General features: G+C 47.8%; 1 protein-coding gene across 2 annotated transcripts in view; it reads left to right on the forward strand.

Annotated features, from left to right (window-relative positions):
* Nucleotides 1-892: 892 nt before the first annotated feature.
* GGT1 (gamma-glutamyltransferase 1) overlaps nucleotides 893-14,267 on the forward strand; it is a 30,802-nt gene continuing 17,427 nt past the window's right edge. The window contains exon 1 of one of the 2 annotated variants that reach the window (XM_033076093.2): nucleotides 893-1,065. Coding sequence is in view for 1 of the 2 variants with exons in the window: in XM_033076091.2 (XP_032931982.1) it covers nucleotides 1,395-1,408 (14 nt within the window). In the remaining variant the exon portion in view is untranslated. Of the gene's footprint in view, nucleotides 1,066-1,190; nucleotides 1,409-14,267 lie in introns of those variants that run through there. The other variant, XM_033076091.2, reaches the window with a different exon arrangement.

Raw genomic sequence — 14,267 nt, forward strand, 5'->3', positions numbered from 1 at the left:
TGTCAGAACAGCAGAGGCCAACATACAGACTTCCACCTTCCCATGCTTTTTTTTTTTTTTTGTCACCACAGAGAGCGCTTTGGCTTTTTCTGTGCTTACCACAGCAGCTTGTGTGGCTTAGCCCATGTTTGCCTCATCGCGTCGGGCCACACAGTTCATTGGTAAGGAATTCCATCCACACCTTAAAGAAATTGAGGAAGATGAGGCTGGGAAGGCTCTGGGGTGCAGGTCCTGCCTCAGTGATTGCAGGCAGCAGTGCTGAAAAGGAAGAAAACCAGGAGGAAGAGTGAGCTGCTTTAGGGAAGGTAACTTGTGACAAATGCTTGAAGAGCAGTGAGTAAGAGCTTCCCTCCTCTGCACCATGATCCCACAGGGCAAAGGAAAGGTGCTGGGGTGCCACTCCCCAAAACTGGCCTTAACCCAGAGGGACACTGATGGGGTACCTGGCATTGCTGTCTCTCCACACTCCAGGGATCAGCTACTATTTATTGTCCTGGAGGCTGATGGCCAAGGTGCAGCCTCACAGAGAAACAGGAGAGGATTGCTGCCCTCCTTTTGACGCAGTTTGAGCCACACGTAGGGCTGCTCTGTGAACCAGGAATATTCAGTGAGCCTGGGCTTGGTGAGGAGTGGCAGAGGGCACGGAGGCACGGATGCCACAGCCTTGCAGGCTCCCTGCAGCACGGGCGGTGCCTTGGCTGCACAGGACGGGATGCGAGGGGGTGCAGCAGGGCAGTGGCAGCGGAGACACCCCGTGGAGGGGACACCCCGTGGAGGGGACACCCCGTGGAGGGGACACCCCGTGGAGGGGACACCCCGAGGGAGCGGCATTCCCCACGGCAGCCCCCGGTGCTGCCCGCCCAGCCCGGGCTCCCCCGGAGCCGCCTCCCGTCTGTGCCATCTAGTGCCCAGCACAAGAACTGGGACTGACCCAGCCTCTCACCCACAGGGGAACAGCCCGGCTGCTCTGCAGAAGAGGCTCTCCTCTCCCGGGCCGGGCAGGGATGCGCTGCCAGGACCCCTGAGATGCCGCAGCGCCCGCACGGAAAGCCCCACTTAGCTCAGGTAGGATCGAGCGCGCAGGTGTCCGAGGGCGGATGGAGGGGCTGCCCCTGCCCTGGGGCTGGGCCATTCCTCGCTGCCACAGGCTCCAGGTAGGGACAGGAAGGCTTGGAGCTCTTGGGAATCTTGCCTCTGCTTTTCAGGCATTGTGTTCCTAATGCTCTAATGCTGCACACGTGTTTGAAGGGATGAAAAGCATGACCTCTGCCTGGAATTCTCCTATTTGGACAGATTTCAATGCTATTCCAAGGGAGCGGCGGTTAGCTGTACTTGAGTGAACACCCTAGACTGAAAACACTTCATTTTTCAGTGTGTTGGGCATAATCTTTGTTATGTCATTTCTTAGGTAAGTTCCTTGTACTAAGTTATTAATTTTTTCAAAAGTTTCCATAGCTGTAGCTTGATTTGCCAGCTTTGATTCTTAACTCTGCCTCTGTCCTCTTTATCCTTTTCAAAGGAATACTTTTCCTCTTTACAGACCCAGTTTCATTTATAAGCTTTAAATAAGAGCCAGTGAATCAGGAGCTAACAAATTCTTGCTTTCTTCTTGCTGATTTTTTTTTCACCAGATCTTTGCAGGAGATTTAATGGTGGTGCAGGGAACTTCTAACTTAAGCCCATCAATATGTATCTATTCTTCATATTGGTTTATCACAGCAAGGCATTACATATTTCTGTATATTGAATTTAATTAGATATTTGCCCTGCTTCACAGGGCAAATTTTCCACAACTGAAATATTCCTGATATCTTTTGCTAGCTCCATATGTTAACTTTATGATTTCATTACTGAGCCACAAGAAAATATAATGAACACGCTGCCTCTGGCTTCCATAGGACACCCCTTTCAGCTTTTTTCACAAGAAGTTTTAATCATTCATTCTTCTCTTATAACTTGGATTAAAAATGATCACCTGATAGCTGCTTCCCAGGACATCCTGTTAGTTGGTGACTTTAGGGAGTTAGCAGTAAAACTATTCAAGGAGCAGATGAGCATATCCTTGTTCTTGGGATCACATCCAGTACCTGTGAGCTCTGCTCCTCTTCTCTTGTGAACTTTCTGTGGGTTTGCCTCTCCAGGATGTATTGCATAGGCACATCGTGCTGTTTCTGAAATGTAAAATTTCCTACTGATTTTTTTGCCCTTGGTACTTAAGTAAGGCTGATTGCTTAGGAAGTCCTGGTAGCCTTTTCAAATGTGAAAAGCTAGCAGTGCCCCACAGCATCTGATGGGTAACTGGCTGTAGTGAAAGCCTGGTGGTTTTGGAGCTGGCATGCTTAGAGCTCTCCTGGGTCTGCTATTGATCTTGGCATGTTCCTGCTTTTGAAGGGACTGATCTTTGAAACTAGGCTCCAGGAAATCATTTAAGGATGTGTTTGCATCCTGCTGAGCACTGAAACTGTGAGGATTTCAGTGGGAAGGAAACTCATCTTGAAAGAGACACAGTCTTTATCTGCTTTCCCTAATTAGCGCTGCATCTTCCTGGAGGTGATATTCTCCCCACCATCCCCTTGGCAGCAGGAAAACAGTGCTGGGGTTAAGTTCCCCACTTGCCCAAAGCTTGCCCTGGGAGCTGTTTCTGAGGTGCCTGAGCTCAGGGCAGGTGCTTGCTGTGCTGTCCACACAGCTGTTTGCACACCTGTGGTGGCCCTTCTGCCAAGGCCAAATGTTGCAGAGGCACAGTTGGTTCTCCAGCAGGCTCCCAGCTCCTCACAGGTCTGTGAGCTCTTTTATCTCGGTTCTTTGTCTCTCAGTCTTTGGAACTCAGTTTCTAGGGCTTCACACCTTCCCCTGTGTAAGCCACTCCCAGGTCTGTTGTGTGCCACAGTCAGGCTTTAAAGTGTTTGGGTGCCAGCAAGAGTCCGTTCTGTGGTTTGTTCCCAGAGTTGCTTAATTAACAGGGAAACCCAAAATCTCTGTTTTGCATGAAAGCAAATAGAGGCTTGGACTGGCAGTGTGATTTATTGCAGTCCTTCAGCACCAGAAACAGCAGAAAGCCCCTTCCAGTCCCCACACCTCAGTGCTGTAACCCCAAGACCACAGGTATCCCTTCCCCCAGCCCCTGCAGCAGAGCCAGGGAGGGTGCCCAGCTGTAACTGGGGAGGTTTGGTGCAGGGGCCCCTCCCTGTGCTGAGGAGGTGCTTGGCCTTACCTGCATCATCTTCTCTCGTGGCATGGCAGGGCTGTGTGGGGTGTCAAGGGGGGCAGTGCCTGGGCAGGGCTCAGCTGAGCCTGGCATAGGCAGGGGGTGTGTGACAGCTCTATCCCCAAACGTCCATCCCAGCTTTAATTACACTGACACTGCTGCCTGCGTGTAATTAGCAGCTGAAAAAATCTGAGTGTGATTTTAATAAGCTGAGAGTAATGCAATTTGTCTTTTCTGTAAGAGATGCTTTGCAAATCAAAGCTGTAATTAAAAAGCACATGCAGAGGGCAAACAGCGACTGTGCCATCCATGGGTGTGTGGCTGCTCGGTGTGCAGTGTGTCTGGCACACGGCCTGGCCTGGCACAGGGGTCACCCTTTGGGCCAGTCTTTATCATGGGCTTCCCAAGAGAATGTAAAAACTGCAGCATGTAAAAATGGCAGGATTTCACTCAATTGCAGCTTTTACAAAAGGCTCTTCCCTCTCTTCACAGATCCCCTTTGATATACTGTTGGGTTTTGATAAGAATAAGTCTCCTGGGTGTCCTCCTCCCTATTGCTTTTCATTCCTGTCACTATTGTGTTTTTGTGTTCTCACCCATGAGCCCAAATTAGCTCGAGGCCGGTGGGATCTCGGTGGCAGAGGCCAGCAAGGCAGCCAGGGTGGCATGGGGGGGAGTCAGGAAGCCTTTTCAAGACCAGCCAGCATTTCTGGTAGCCTCAGATCTGAACAGTCAGACCAGGCTCTGGACTCTGCCTCCCTTTCCTGCTCCTTCCTGCTGTCTTTAAAAAAAATCCATATCTATAAAAGGATAATCTCTTTTATCTAGTCTTCTGTCTCTGCACAATTCTGCCCTGCCCTGCTAGAGTTCAAGGTTCATTTCTGGCTGTGGGAGCTCTCACAGGGGAGCTGCCCTGTTAAACCCCAAGGTCTGTTTCCCACAAACCCCCATGACACATCAGACTCACTGCAAATTTTTCCTCTTCTTCAATACTATGGGGCAACTGTGATGGGACAAGATGGGAGACAGAGGCACAAAAGCTGTCAGAAAATGGTTAAACCCACAGCACCCAGGAACAGAGTTGTTGACTGGTGTGGGGAGAATGGGAACATTGCTCCATCCTGTGGGAAGATCTTTTGCCTCTCTCTGCAAGGGAAGGTGAGAGCCTTTCCCACTCTACCTCCCTGCAAAACTCCATTTGTGCTTGATGGCACTGGTTGCTGTGGTTCTCAAAATTTAGGAGGTGTCTGTGTTTGTAGTACCCCTCCTCTCGACCTGTGGGAGCCACCCCAATCTCTGAGAGGGCATTGCCTGTGGTATCCCATGCATTGCATTTCCCCCTGGGAAGGTCAGGGGGTCGAGGGGCTCAGGTCAATAGAGGGGGCTTTAAGCAGCTTTGTGCTGTTCCATGCAGGTGTGACTGGCCCACTCTGCCAGCTGATTGCAGCCCTGGCACATTGGGCAAACAAACCAAGCCTTCCTCAGGGATCAGAAACATGGCAAAAGCATCTGTGGTTCCCACTGGCAGGGGAAACTGGAGCAGGTGTGGGGTCAGCAGATGGGAAGGCACCAGCCTCTGCCCCATCCCAGCCCAGAGAGCCTGTGTGGAAAGGCTGAGCAGCGCCTGTGTGTGGGAGGGAGGGGGAGAGCTGCTGGGGATGAGCTCCTGTGCAGGGCTGTGTATCCCCTGCAGCTTGTGTGCTCCTCCCAAAGCCAAGTGTGGGTTCCCTGAGCTGTGCTGGTACAGTCTCTGCCTCCAGCCCAGCAGCCCCCTCACACTTTCCAGCAAAGGTTCCAAGTGCTTTGGGGCAGAGGTTTGTGATTCTGATCTCTCATAAGCAAATGGTCACTTCTGGTGCCCTCTGCAGCCCCTGAACAAACAAGCCCTGAAGGAGACTGGGACAGGCAGGAGATGAACCAGACAGGGACCCTTTCTCTGATCTGTACTTGAGGTGTGAGTCCTGTTCTCCTGGTAGCATGAGGCATCTCTCAGGGCAGAAGTCTTGGTGTTTGAGCACCCATCCTGTCCTCAGTCCTGGGTTGTGCTCTCCCCAGAGCAGGAGATGCTGCAAGCACCAGACCTGCCAGAGTTCTGCATTCAGATGCAGAGGCCAGTCAAGACAGGCTCCTGTCTCTAGAGCCTTCTTTTGTAGGAATTTGTGACTGCCCTTGAGGACAGGACAGTCACCCAGTGGTTTCATGTGCATGGGCTGGTGGCCCCTGAGCACACTCAGCTGCTTTGCCCTGGAGGGCTGTGAGAGGAGCCTGTCCCATTGCCCATCCCATATGTGGACTATGGCTCGTGGTGTGCAACAAGACTGAACCTGTGCTGTGTGTTTCTCTCCTAAGGACAAAACTGATGGGTTGCAAATGTTCACACAGACATGAACTGTGTTGCCCAAGCCCAGTTGGACTAAATGTAAGCCTGAAGCACTAGGGCAGTAGTGGATCTGCAGTGAGTGACTTCTTTAGAAAGAAAAATTCATTTATTTCCTGAGGCTGTTGTTCTGGGGAGCAAACCCAGAAAGTTGAAATGCTGAGAACCACTGGAATAGAAGAGCTGTAGATCCAGGTTCTCATTTAGGGCGTGAGCTGTCTTGCATGCTGTGCACCTCTCCTGTGTAGTGCAATATGAACTATTTGTATGGCTGCTGAGTACCCTCCTCACCCACCCACAGCACAGAAAGGGGTCCCAGTGTAAAAGTCCATGAAACTTTTGCTTCTGGGTGTTCATCCCCAAGACAGATTTGCTCTCTAAAGCCTGGCAGTGGTGTAGTCAGAATGTACATAGCTTCTGCCCACTCAGTGCAAATTGGAGCTTTAGCCACAGCCTTTTCAGGGACCCAGTGGGATTTTTTCCCTCACAGCCATCAGTGTCTCTTTGCTGGGTTGATTCCCACCACTCTGGGAGCTGAGTGGCTCTGCAGTGCAGGCAGAAGGCACCCCCAGGGCAGGGTAAGCAGGCTGACAAGTGGGGATAACAGATTTGGGGGTGGCTGCACTGCTGCTGTGCCCTGTCCCTCCCTGGGAGGGACAACCTGACCCTGCCATGTCCCATTGAAATCTTGCCTAAGGTAACCCAGGACAGGTTCTGGCTTACCAGGACGTGCTGAATTTTATGCTGAGAGGTTTCATTTGTTGGTCCAAGAGCAGTAGAGCTGATCCTTCAGCAGAAACTGCTGAGAAAGGAACGAGAAGCTGTGGGGCTTCCTGAGAAGCACAGCTCTCACGTGGCTGGGCTGCACACACAGATCTCTGTGGGTCAGTGTTCATCCATGTCCAGAACAGCTTCTGAGCCATCTCCAAGTCCCACTGATTCTTAAGCAGATGGAAAGCGGACCTTGGGTCTTGCTGGGAAAGTCTGTGTTCTTTTGGTTTTAGGGCCCTCTTGCTTAGGTTAGACTTTAACAGTGATTAGTTACACAACAACTTTCTGTAATTATCTGCAAGTTTTCCATTAAGTGGTAAACACTTCGAACTTCCCCCAGCTCCTCTGCTGCTATCTAATCTGCTGTCTTTTTTCACAAGGAAATGCAGGGTGCTACCTTCACGTTTTATTAATTTCCTGTTTACAGTGGAGGAGTGAGGAGCACTGAACACAACATCCCATGGAGCTGTAGGCACAGGGCAGTAGATCAGTGCCAGCCTCTGTCACTTCCAGCTCCTTCTGGATTTACTGCATATATCAGGCATGAGACAGGGAAGAAAGGTGATGTCTAGGAACATGGATAAGGAATCTGGGGGGAAGATTCCTTATTCCAGCCCAGGCACTGACCTGTCTGAAGCCCTGGGCAAGATTGCCTCTGTTATCCTGTCTCTGTAGTGGGGATATGAATGCTTTTATCATGTAAGGCTCCTTGGCCCTGATAGTAGCTTTAAAATGAGGTTTAGTAGTGAATTTTTTTGTAGTGGTGATGATAAGAGTTTGGCAGTGTGAACAGTTTATGCAGTTTGGAGATCTTCCTGTAGGTGCAGCAAGTACTGGAGGTTCATGTTTGGTTGGCAGCTTCACACAGCACCCCTGTGTCTCAGTCTCTTATTTTGAGTATCAGTGGAGAAATGGAGGAAAGGACCTATTGTGACTGTTCTTCCTCTTTGTGCTTACAGTTTGGTTGGAGTTTGTCACCCATCCAGGGTGTTTAGGTTGTCTCCAAACAATCCTGTAAAAATATCCTGTACCTTGAGCAAGTAGGGAGCTTTCCTTGGGATGGACAGGTCTGCTGCAGTTGGGTTTGTACTGAAAAATACCTGTTGGGTGCAGGTTCTTGTTTGAAGAGAATAACAGAACAACTCAATGTTAATTGTTTCTGTTTCATTTCCAATAACTCCAAAGCCAGGTCCCCCCACAAAACAACAGAACAAGAGCGAGCAGTTTATTGAGATTCTGTAATTTGCAGGAGAGTGCAAATACAGTAGAGCAAGTCTTACATCAGTAAGAGAGACCTAGTTTGTCCTGGATCTGAAAAAATCTGTCAGACAGCATTCCTGGCAGTTAAAAGGGATTCTCGGTTGTGTATCTGCTTTCAAGTCACTTGACACTATCAAAGCAGACCCATTCCTCAGGGTAAGAGAGACTCACTGTGATGTGCTCAGGAATGCTCCTTACAGTGCACAGGAATAGCTCCTTTACTTGAGATGGCAGTGTTGTGTGGACAGGGGACATCTCTGACTAGAAAAATAACCTGTGAATGTGTAAAGGCACTGTTGTTCTCCAGTTCAGTTCACTATGCATTGCACAAGCCCTTCTTGCAAGAGTCCTTCCCATATCTCCCTTCCCCACCCAAATCTGAGAATTCCCCTTGGAGGTCTCTGTCAGTATGAGGTTTTGGTTCTTGGAGCTGGTGTGTGAGTTTGGCTGTTGTTGCACGATCCTGTGGATCTTGGTGCAGTTCCTGGTAGAGGACGGTAACTCTGTGAATTCCACTTTGTGAAAGCCTGGACTGGCTCCTTCCTTTTCCAATTGCCTCATCTGAGAGCACACAGAAACCTTTTGATAGACCTGGACTCTGCCTTTATACAGCACTCACAGCTCATTATTTATAACCTTTGAATTAGGCAAACCTTGTCCTAATGCCTGATGTGGCTTTTCATGGTCAAATAAATCCTTCAGTGAGTGATCAACAAAACTGAAATGAAGGAAGTCAAAAATGAATTATTTTCCCTTTGGACATCAGTGGTACATCCTTGAGAGATTTCCTCTCCATTCATGGGGTTCAAGATTTCCTCTGATGGAGAAGGGCAGGATGTGCCTCTCAAGAGCTTCCCAAGTCAGTGTCCAAGACACCACCATTTACGGGAGGCACATTTCTTCTCCTCCACAGAGCTCTCAGCCCCTATGGCCATGGGGCTGGGCAGTGCTCCAGCATCTGCCAGCTTGGAAGAGTGCAGGAATGGGATTTTCTCTGTCAGGATGGGTATGGGGTCACCAGCGCTCTAATGCAGAGGGTGTCCTCCCTGTCAGGACTTGTGCCAGGGGAAACCAGCAACTTGGCAGAGAATTGTCTGATGCATGAAGAAAAGAAACAACCCTGCCAGTACAGAGTCACTCCTGGGACTACCTAACATCAAAGTATTGTCTCCATTCAAGTCTGATCTTTGCTTGCTCCCCACCCTCTGCGCTGTTCCCTTTACCGTGAGAAAGTACGGCGCGGAAAGTGCTGGACCACTCTGTTCTCATCTTGCCCTGTGAGCCAGCAATTCTTCAGGGACAGGGAGGGGGAAGGGTGGCATGCCTTTACTGCTCAAAGATAGGGCTCCATTACATCACCCTCCCCTTCTGACCACTCCCTTATATGAAGCCTTGCTCCTACTGAGCTCTGTGTGACCAGTCTTGTTTTTGGAGTCCGTGCTTCTGGGAACTCTTGAGGAATAAGGGGCAAGAGAACCAGGCAGAAGAGCCTTCTTTTGGTGTCACTGGCTGAAGGTGAACTGCAGCCAGGGAGAGCAGAGCTTTTAAAGTAGTAAGTAAACAGCGTGATTTTATCTTATCATCTCCATATTTGGTTGGATTGGGGTGTGAAATAGGGGAGTTGTTTCTTTCCCTTTATTGCGTACCTTTCCAGCTCATTAATCCTATTTTATTAAAGGGTACCTTCGTTTCACAAGCCTACAGGATCAGGTTTGAAGAGCAAGTGTTTCTCTCTTGCAAGGATTGACAGGACTTGATCTACTGTGTTGCCTTTGGATTGCCTCAGTTGGCAAAAGCAGCAGGGTCTCAGGCCAGGCAAGCTGAGCAGCTGCTGAGAAACCCTTCAGGGCAGTGCTGTGGCTTGACAGGGTCAGCAGCACATGCACTGATGGCTTCAAGAAGGATTGGGGTTTCTGACAGGCTGAGATCAGAGCAAGGAGCTGGAAGTCTAGTGAGTTGGGATCTCAATCCATCACTGGGGAAGACATTTCCCCTCTGCACAGCCCATCCAACCCTTTGAAGGTACTGTCTACCACCCAAGCTGATGCTGCTCTCCACTCCTTTTTGGGTAATAAAAGTCTATGGAAAGGTTGGTGAAGGGTCATTGGCCTGAGGGTCAGTTTGACCCTGGTTTTGCAAGTAGCATAAGTGATGAGAATTGCTGTTAAGAGAAGTGCTGTTTTGGCAAGCTGAGACAGGAAAGGCTCCCAAAATGACCAGAGAGGTCAGAGCTACACAAATATAGGAAGGCATGGGGTGCTAAAGATGAGAAATTCTTACTTCAGTCAATGTCCCTCTGGCAGGTGGTGCTCATCAGAGGAATCAAGGTCTAAGAAGTAGGCTGAAATCCATAGATCTTGGATCCCTCTTTTTTCCATGTCATTCTGTGCTTGCTGAAAAATGTAAGTCCTGTTGGTGTGGCAGGTTTTTTTCCTGGTGTGTAGGGGAAAGGCCAGGAGGCAGGTGCAGAACCAGAAAAGCTGCAGGGGCAATGGGAAGATGCTGATGAGTGATCCAGAAGCAGGGTTGAAGGTCAATGCTGTGGGAGAGAACAGAGTTCCTGATGCAGAGCAGGCAGAGCAGTGAGTAGAGCACAGGTCAGGGGATCATTCATGTATGTGGAAACTGGCCTGTGAAGGAGAAAGAAAAATTCTGGAATAAATTAAGCAGTCCACATTTAAGTCTTTGTAAAAAAAAAAAATCTGTTGCAAAGAACTATCAAGGGCATCTATATTTGTGTGAAAATGAGCAGATTCTACCCAGGAAAATTACTATTTAGACACATGAAGGACCAGAACAGCGCCTGGGAGACCCTCTGCTCATTACAGAACAAAAAGAATGGCCCTCTCCTGTGTTTGTTTAGAAAACAAAGACCTGCTCCTGCTCGTGGTTGGATCCCCTCTAACCTGTCAGAGGTGGGCTGTGCAGGACCAGGGCTTTTCCTCTGGAGGTGCCAGTCCTGGGCTGCATTTCCTGATCCAGGCATCCACAGCACACAGGAGTGAGATAGGAGAGGCAAAGCCATTCAAAGCAGCTCTACAGTCATGAAGGCATTGACCTACCTGTAGAGTCTTGGTTTAGCTAAACCAGGTGAATTTGAGCAGGTATCTACAAATAATTTTCAGGTGGAAAAATCTCTTTTCCAGCCTCAGCTTAGGTCTGTGAAACCTCTTCAGTGAATGCAGTCTTGAGTTCATTTATCAGACCTGGAATCCAGGGTTTTTGGTGGCCTCACCCACCCATCCAGATGCTCTATAACTATAAAATACACAGTTATCTGTTGTGGCAGGTATAGCATTATGTAAAACTTACATTAAAATTACATAAACCCTTCTGCAGAGCACCAAGAAAGTCCAAACTTCATCTGTGATCTGAGAGCTTCAATGTGCATGTGCAGGACAGATCCAAGTGCAGCAGTCAGATGAGATTGGGGAAAACCTGTGGCCTTGAGAGACAGAGCATAGTTCATTTTTTGCCCTTCAGCTTCCCCTTTTCCTGTTCTTTCACCTTTTTTTTGTCCTCCTATCTTAATTAATTAATTTTGTCCCACTTCATTTCCACTCCTCTGTTTTTCTCTTCACCATTTTAGGTTTTTTCCTTTCCCTGTGTCATTCTCTGTTCTTTCCCCTATCTCCTTTTATTTGGGGATGGTGAGGTTGAGAGGAAGCTGTGTGGGACTGTGTTGCTGAGCTCATTGCTGGCTGCTGGGGGAAAGGCAGCTCTGTCAGCTGCAAGAACACAATCCCTTTGGTGGCCTGGCAGAAAGGCTTTGCAAAGATTAAAGGGCTTTATAAAGCTGCTAGATAAATGGTACAGATTGATGTAGGTTTTGGAAACTGCAGAGCTTGACATAAAATTAATGAGTAAGATTGAGTTGAGATAGCAGAGAGATAAAATTGAGGAAAAAGGATAAAAGAAGGCAGAACTTTGGACAGAGGACAGGCACCCTTTTCTGGAAGGGAGGAGCAGAAGGGCTGCTTCTGCAACAGCAACCAACAACCTCCAAGCACTGAGGAGACCCAGCAGTTCACACAGCACTGTCCCAGCAATGCAGCTGCCTCTGGGCTTAGAAGGATATAACCAGAGCTGCTTAACCAGTGTGGCTGGCAAGAAAGGGTTAATAAACCTCCCTGTTTATCAGTTATCTTTCACTTTCTTACCTTTGTCCCAGGGAAAATTGTGCACCTGTGGGTGATTATGGGAAAACAGATCCATAAAATGAAAGCATCTGGGATTAGTGGGTGGCTTCATTTCAGCAGGTGAGTTACAGTGAAAGCAGCTCTCACTGGAGGGGAAGGAGGTGCTTTGGCTGTGGACAAACATCTACTTGTTTAATTTCAGCTCTGTAAGACAACTTCTGTGTCTCTGCTCTCAGTCAACTGGACCTCTTGCATACTAGGCATCTTTTCCATTCCTAAAGTGCCTTTTCTCTAAGAGTCTCCCCTGGTGACTTTTCCAGGGCTTTTTCAGCAGTGCTCTCTTTTTTGAATCATTGTTTCTTAGGTCCTGTTTAGCCTAAATTGGAATTGTCTGCCACCCATATAGCTGGTACTTAGCTTCCACTGGTTTTGCTCATTGTGAAAGAGTAAAGAAAGAAGTCAAAAAGGGAACTATTATTTAGTAGGAAGAAGCCTCACAAGCTTATTAACAGCTCTGTGTTAGTGGACACTCGAGATGCTCTTTTTGGTGCTTGTGTTCAGGTAGTATTGGATTGCAACACTGGTTTGTTAGAGGAGAAAGACTTCCTCATGGGAAAAATAGCTAACCTGCAACAAGAGGTAAACCTTAGCTACAAAGTCTTGTAATAGCATCTATTCCAATAATGCATTGGGAAATGGAGGCCATGGGTTGCTTGTTCTGCCATAAAAAGTAGGAGTCTAAACAGTAGCTGTGGTCTGTGCTCTGTGAGTCATTGCTGGGGTTGCTTCATGAAATTTCTATAGAAAAAATCAACAAGGGTGGGGGGAAGAAACAAAAAGAAAAACTCCCCAGAAGTGCCTCAGGTTGCCTGATGCTTTTCAGTGTCTGCAAGTTTCATGACAAGAGGTATGAAGGCATTGCTTCATATTCTGAAAGATGCACTCCTGGGTTGCTCAAGTTTCAATGTAATAGCACTTACTAATTTTTGGGGAATGCTAAAGGTGGCCATGCCATGAATATTACAGATGAAAGGAGGTAGCAAGTCCTTCAGATTTTTTTTCTTTATTTATAATGGGTTGAGAAGAGCAAGTCAGCAATGTACCTGCATAAAACATGGCATTACTGCTTGAGCTGTGGCTTTGCAGTTTGAAACATGTAAGGCTGAATTCTAACAGGGCTGTCTATTATATTAGTGCCTAGACAGAGATACTTGATAGTTGCCAAATATTACGTGCAGCTGAAATAAGGTAGCTGTGCCTAGCACTACCTGTTCACAGCAGTGTTCACCCTTTGGAACTGCAAGCACTGACTTCAGGTTTCATAACTTTCTCTGACCCCATCTTCAACTCTACTTATGCATAAGTGAAAGAGTAACTTGCTGAGGAGCATCCAACCTGTTCCAGCTCTGGGCTGGTGAGAACATGGCACTGCATTGTCCTTGAAGAAGGACAGAATTTCCTTTGCTTTGTTGGGTCACTGATGTAAACCCAGCCTTTTAGCAGTGGGGGTGAAATACTACAGTGGGATAAATAGGATTTAGAACTGGGGCTTTCTTACAGCCTTTCCATTTCACCTTGCATCCTCTGAGACAAATATGACAGAGAGACTCTCTTCTGACCTAGACCCACTTCAGGGACATAGCAACTCTAGAATGATGAAAATATTAAGACTAAAACCTGGTACCATCATGCCTACAGGGTCAGTAAATTAAGAAAAGGGTTCTGCTCAGTAGACTGCATCTTAAATTCCCCTCTCAATATTAAAGGTGTGACAGACTGAAAGTGCAGGTTGATTTGTTTGGGGCAGAGACCAGATACCTTTCCACACTTTCTGGTTTTTCAAGAGGATAGCTGTGTGCTCCTGTCATGATCTTTTCCGTGGAACATCATGGGTCTCACATCAATAGATCAGACACAGTGAGAGGGGTGTGTGTTAACAGCTGAATGTGGCCTGGGCTCTGAATGTGCAGTTCAGACTGGCTGGTAGGAATAGCAGATACATCAAATCCTTCTGAGCCTACAGAGTATTTTCTGTGCCAGTACCTACTTTTCAGAAAGCTTCTGTTTTTTGCTGAAGACCTTTTGGACAATAGCAATATAACTGAAGGGGCCTGTGCTCTTCATACAGTGTCTTGAGTATTTGAAAGTCATCTTTGGAAGATGGGCACAGGCTATGTTCCTTCCAAATACCTCAGGGCTGAAATGCTCATGTTTTAATAGTTCTGATTTTTCCACATGGAAATGTTAAACAGAACTCCATGTTGTGGCTATTATAGAAAAGAAGATGTATTTTTAGGCAGAGAAAATGTCACCCTAAAGCTTTTTATCTTGGAACTAGGCCAAACTTTGTTAATGAGTCAGTGTAATACAGCTACTGTCCTTCTGCAGCAAGTGGAGATCTGGTGTACCAAAGGTTGGAGTGGGGCAGAGGGGCTGGGCTGGTTTGGAGCATTAAGGCATTAACTGAGGCATTAACCTTTGACTGATCCCTGCAAACAGAGTTAGCATCTAG

This window comes from Catharus ustulatus, chromosome 18, assembly GCF_009819885.2.
Source record: "Catharus ustulatus isolate bCatUst1 chromosome 18, bCatUst1.pri.v2, whole genome shotgun sequence".
Classification (NCBI taxonomy): Eukaryota; Metazoa; Chordata; class Aves; order Passeriformes; family Turdidae; genus Catharus; species Catharus ustulatus.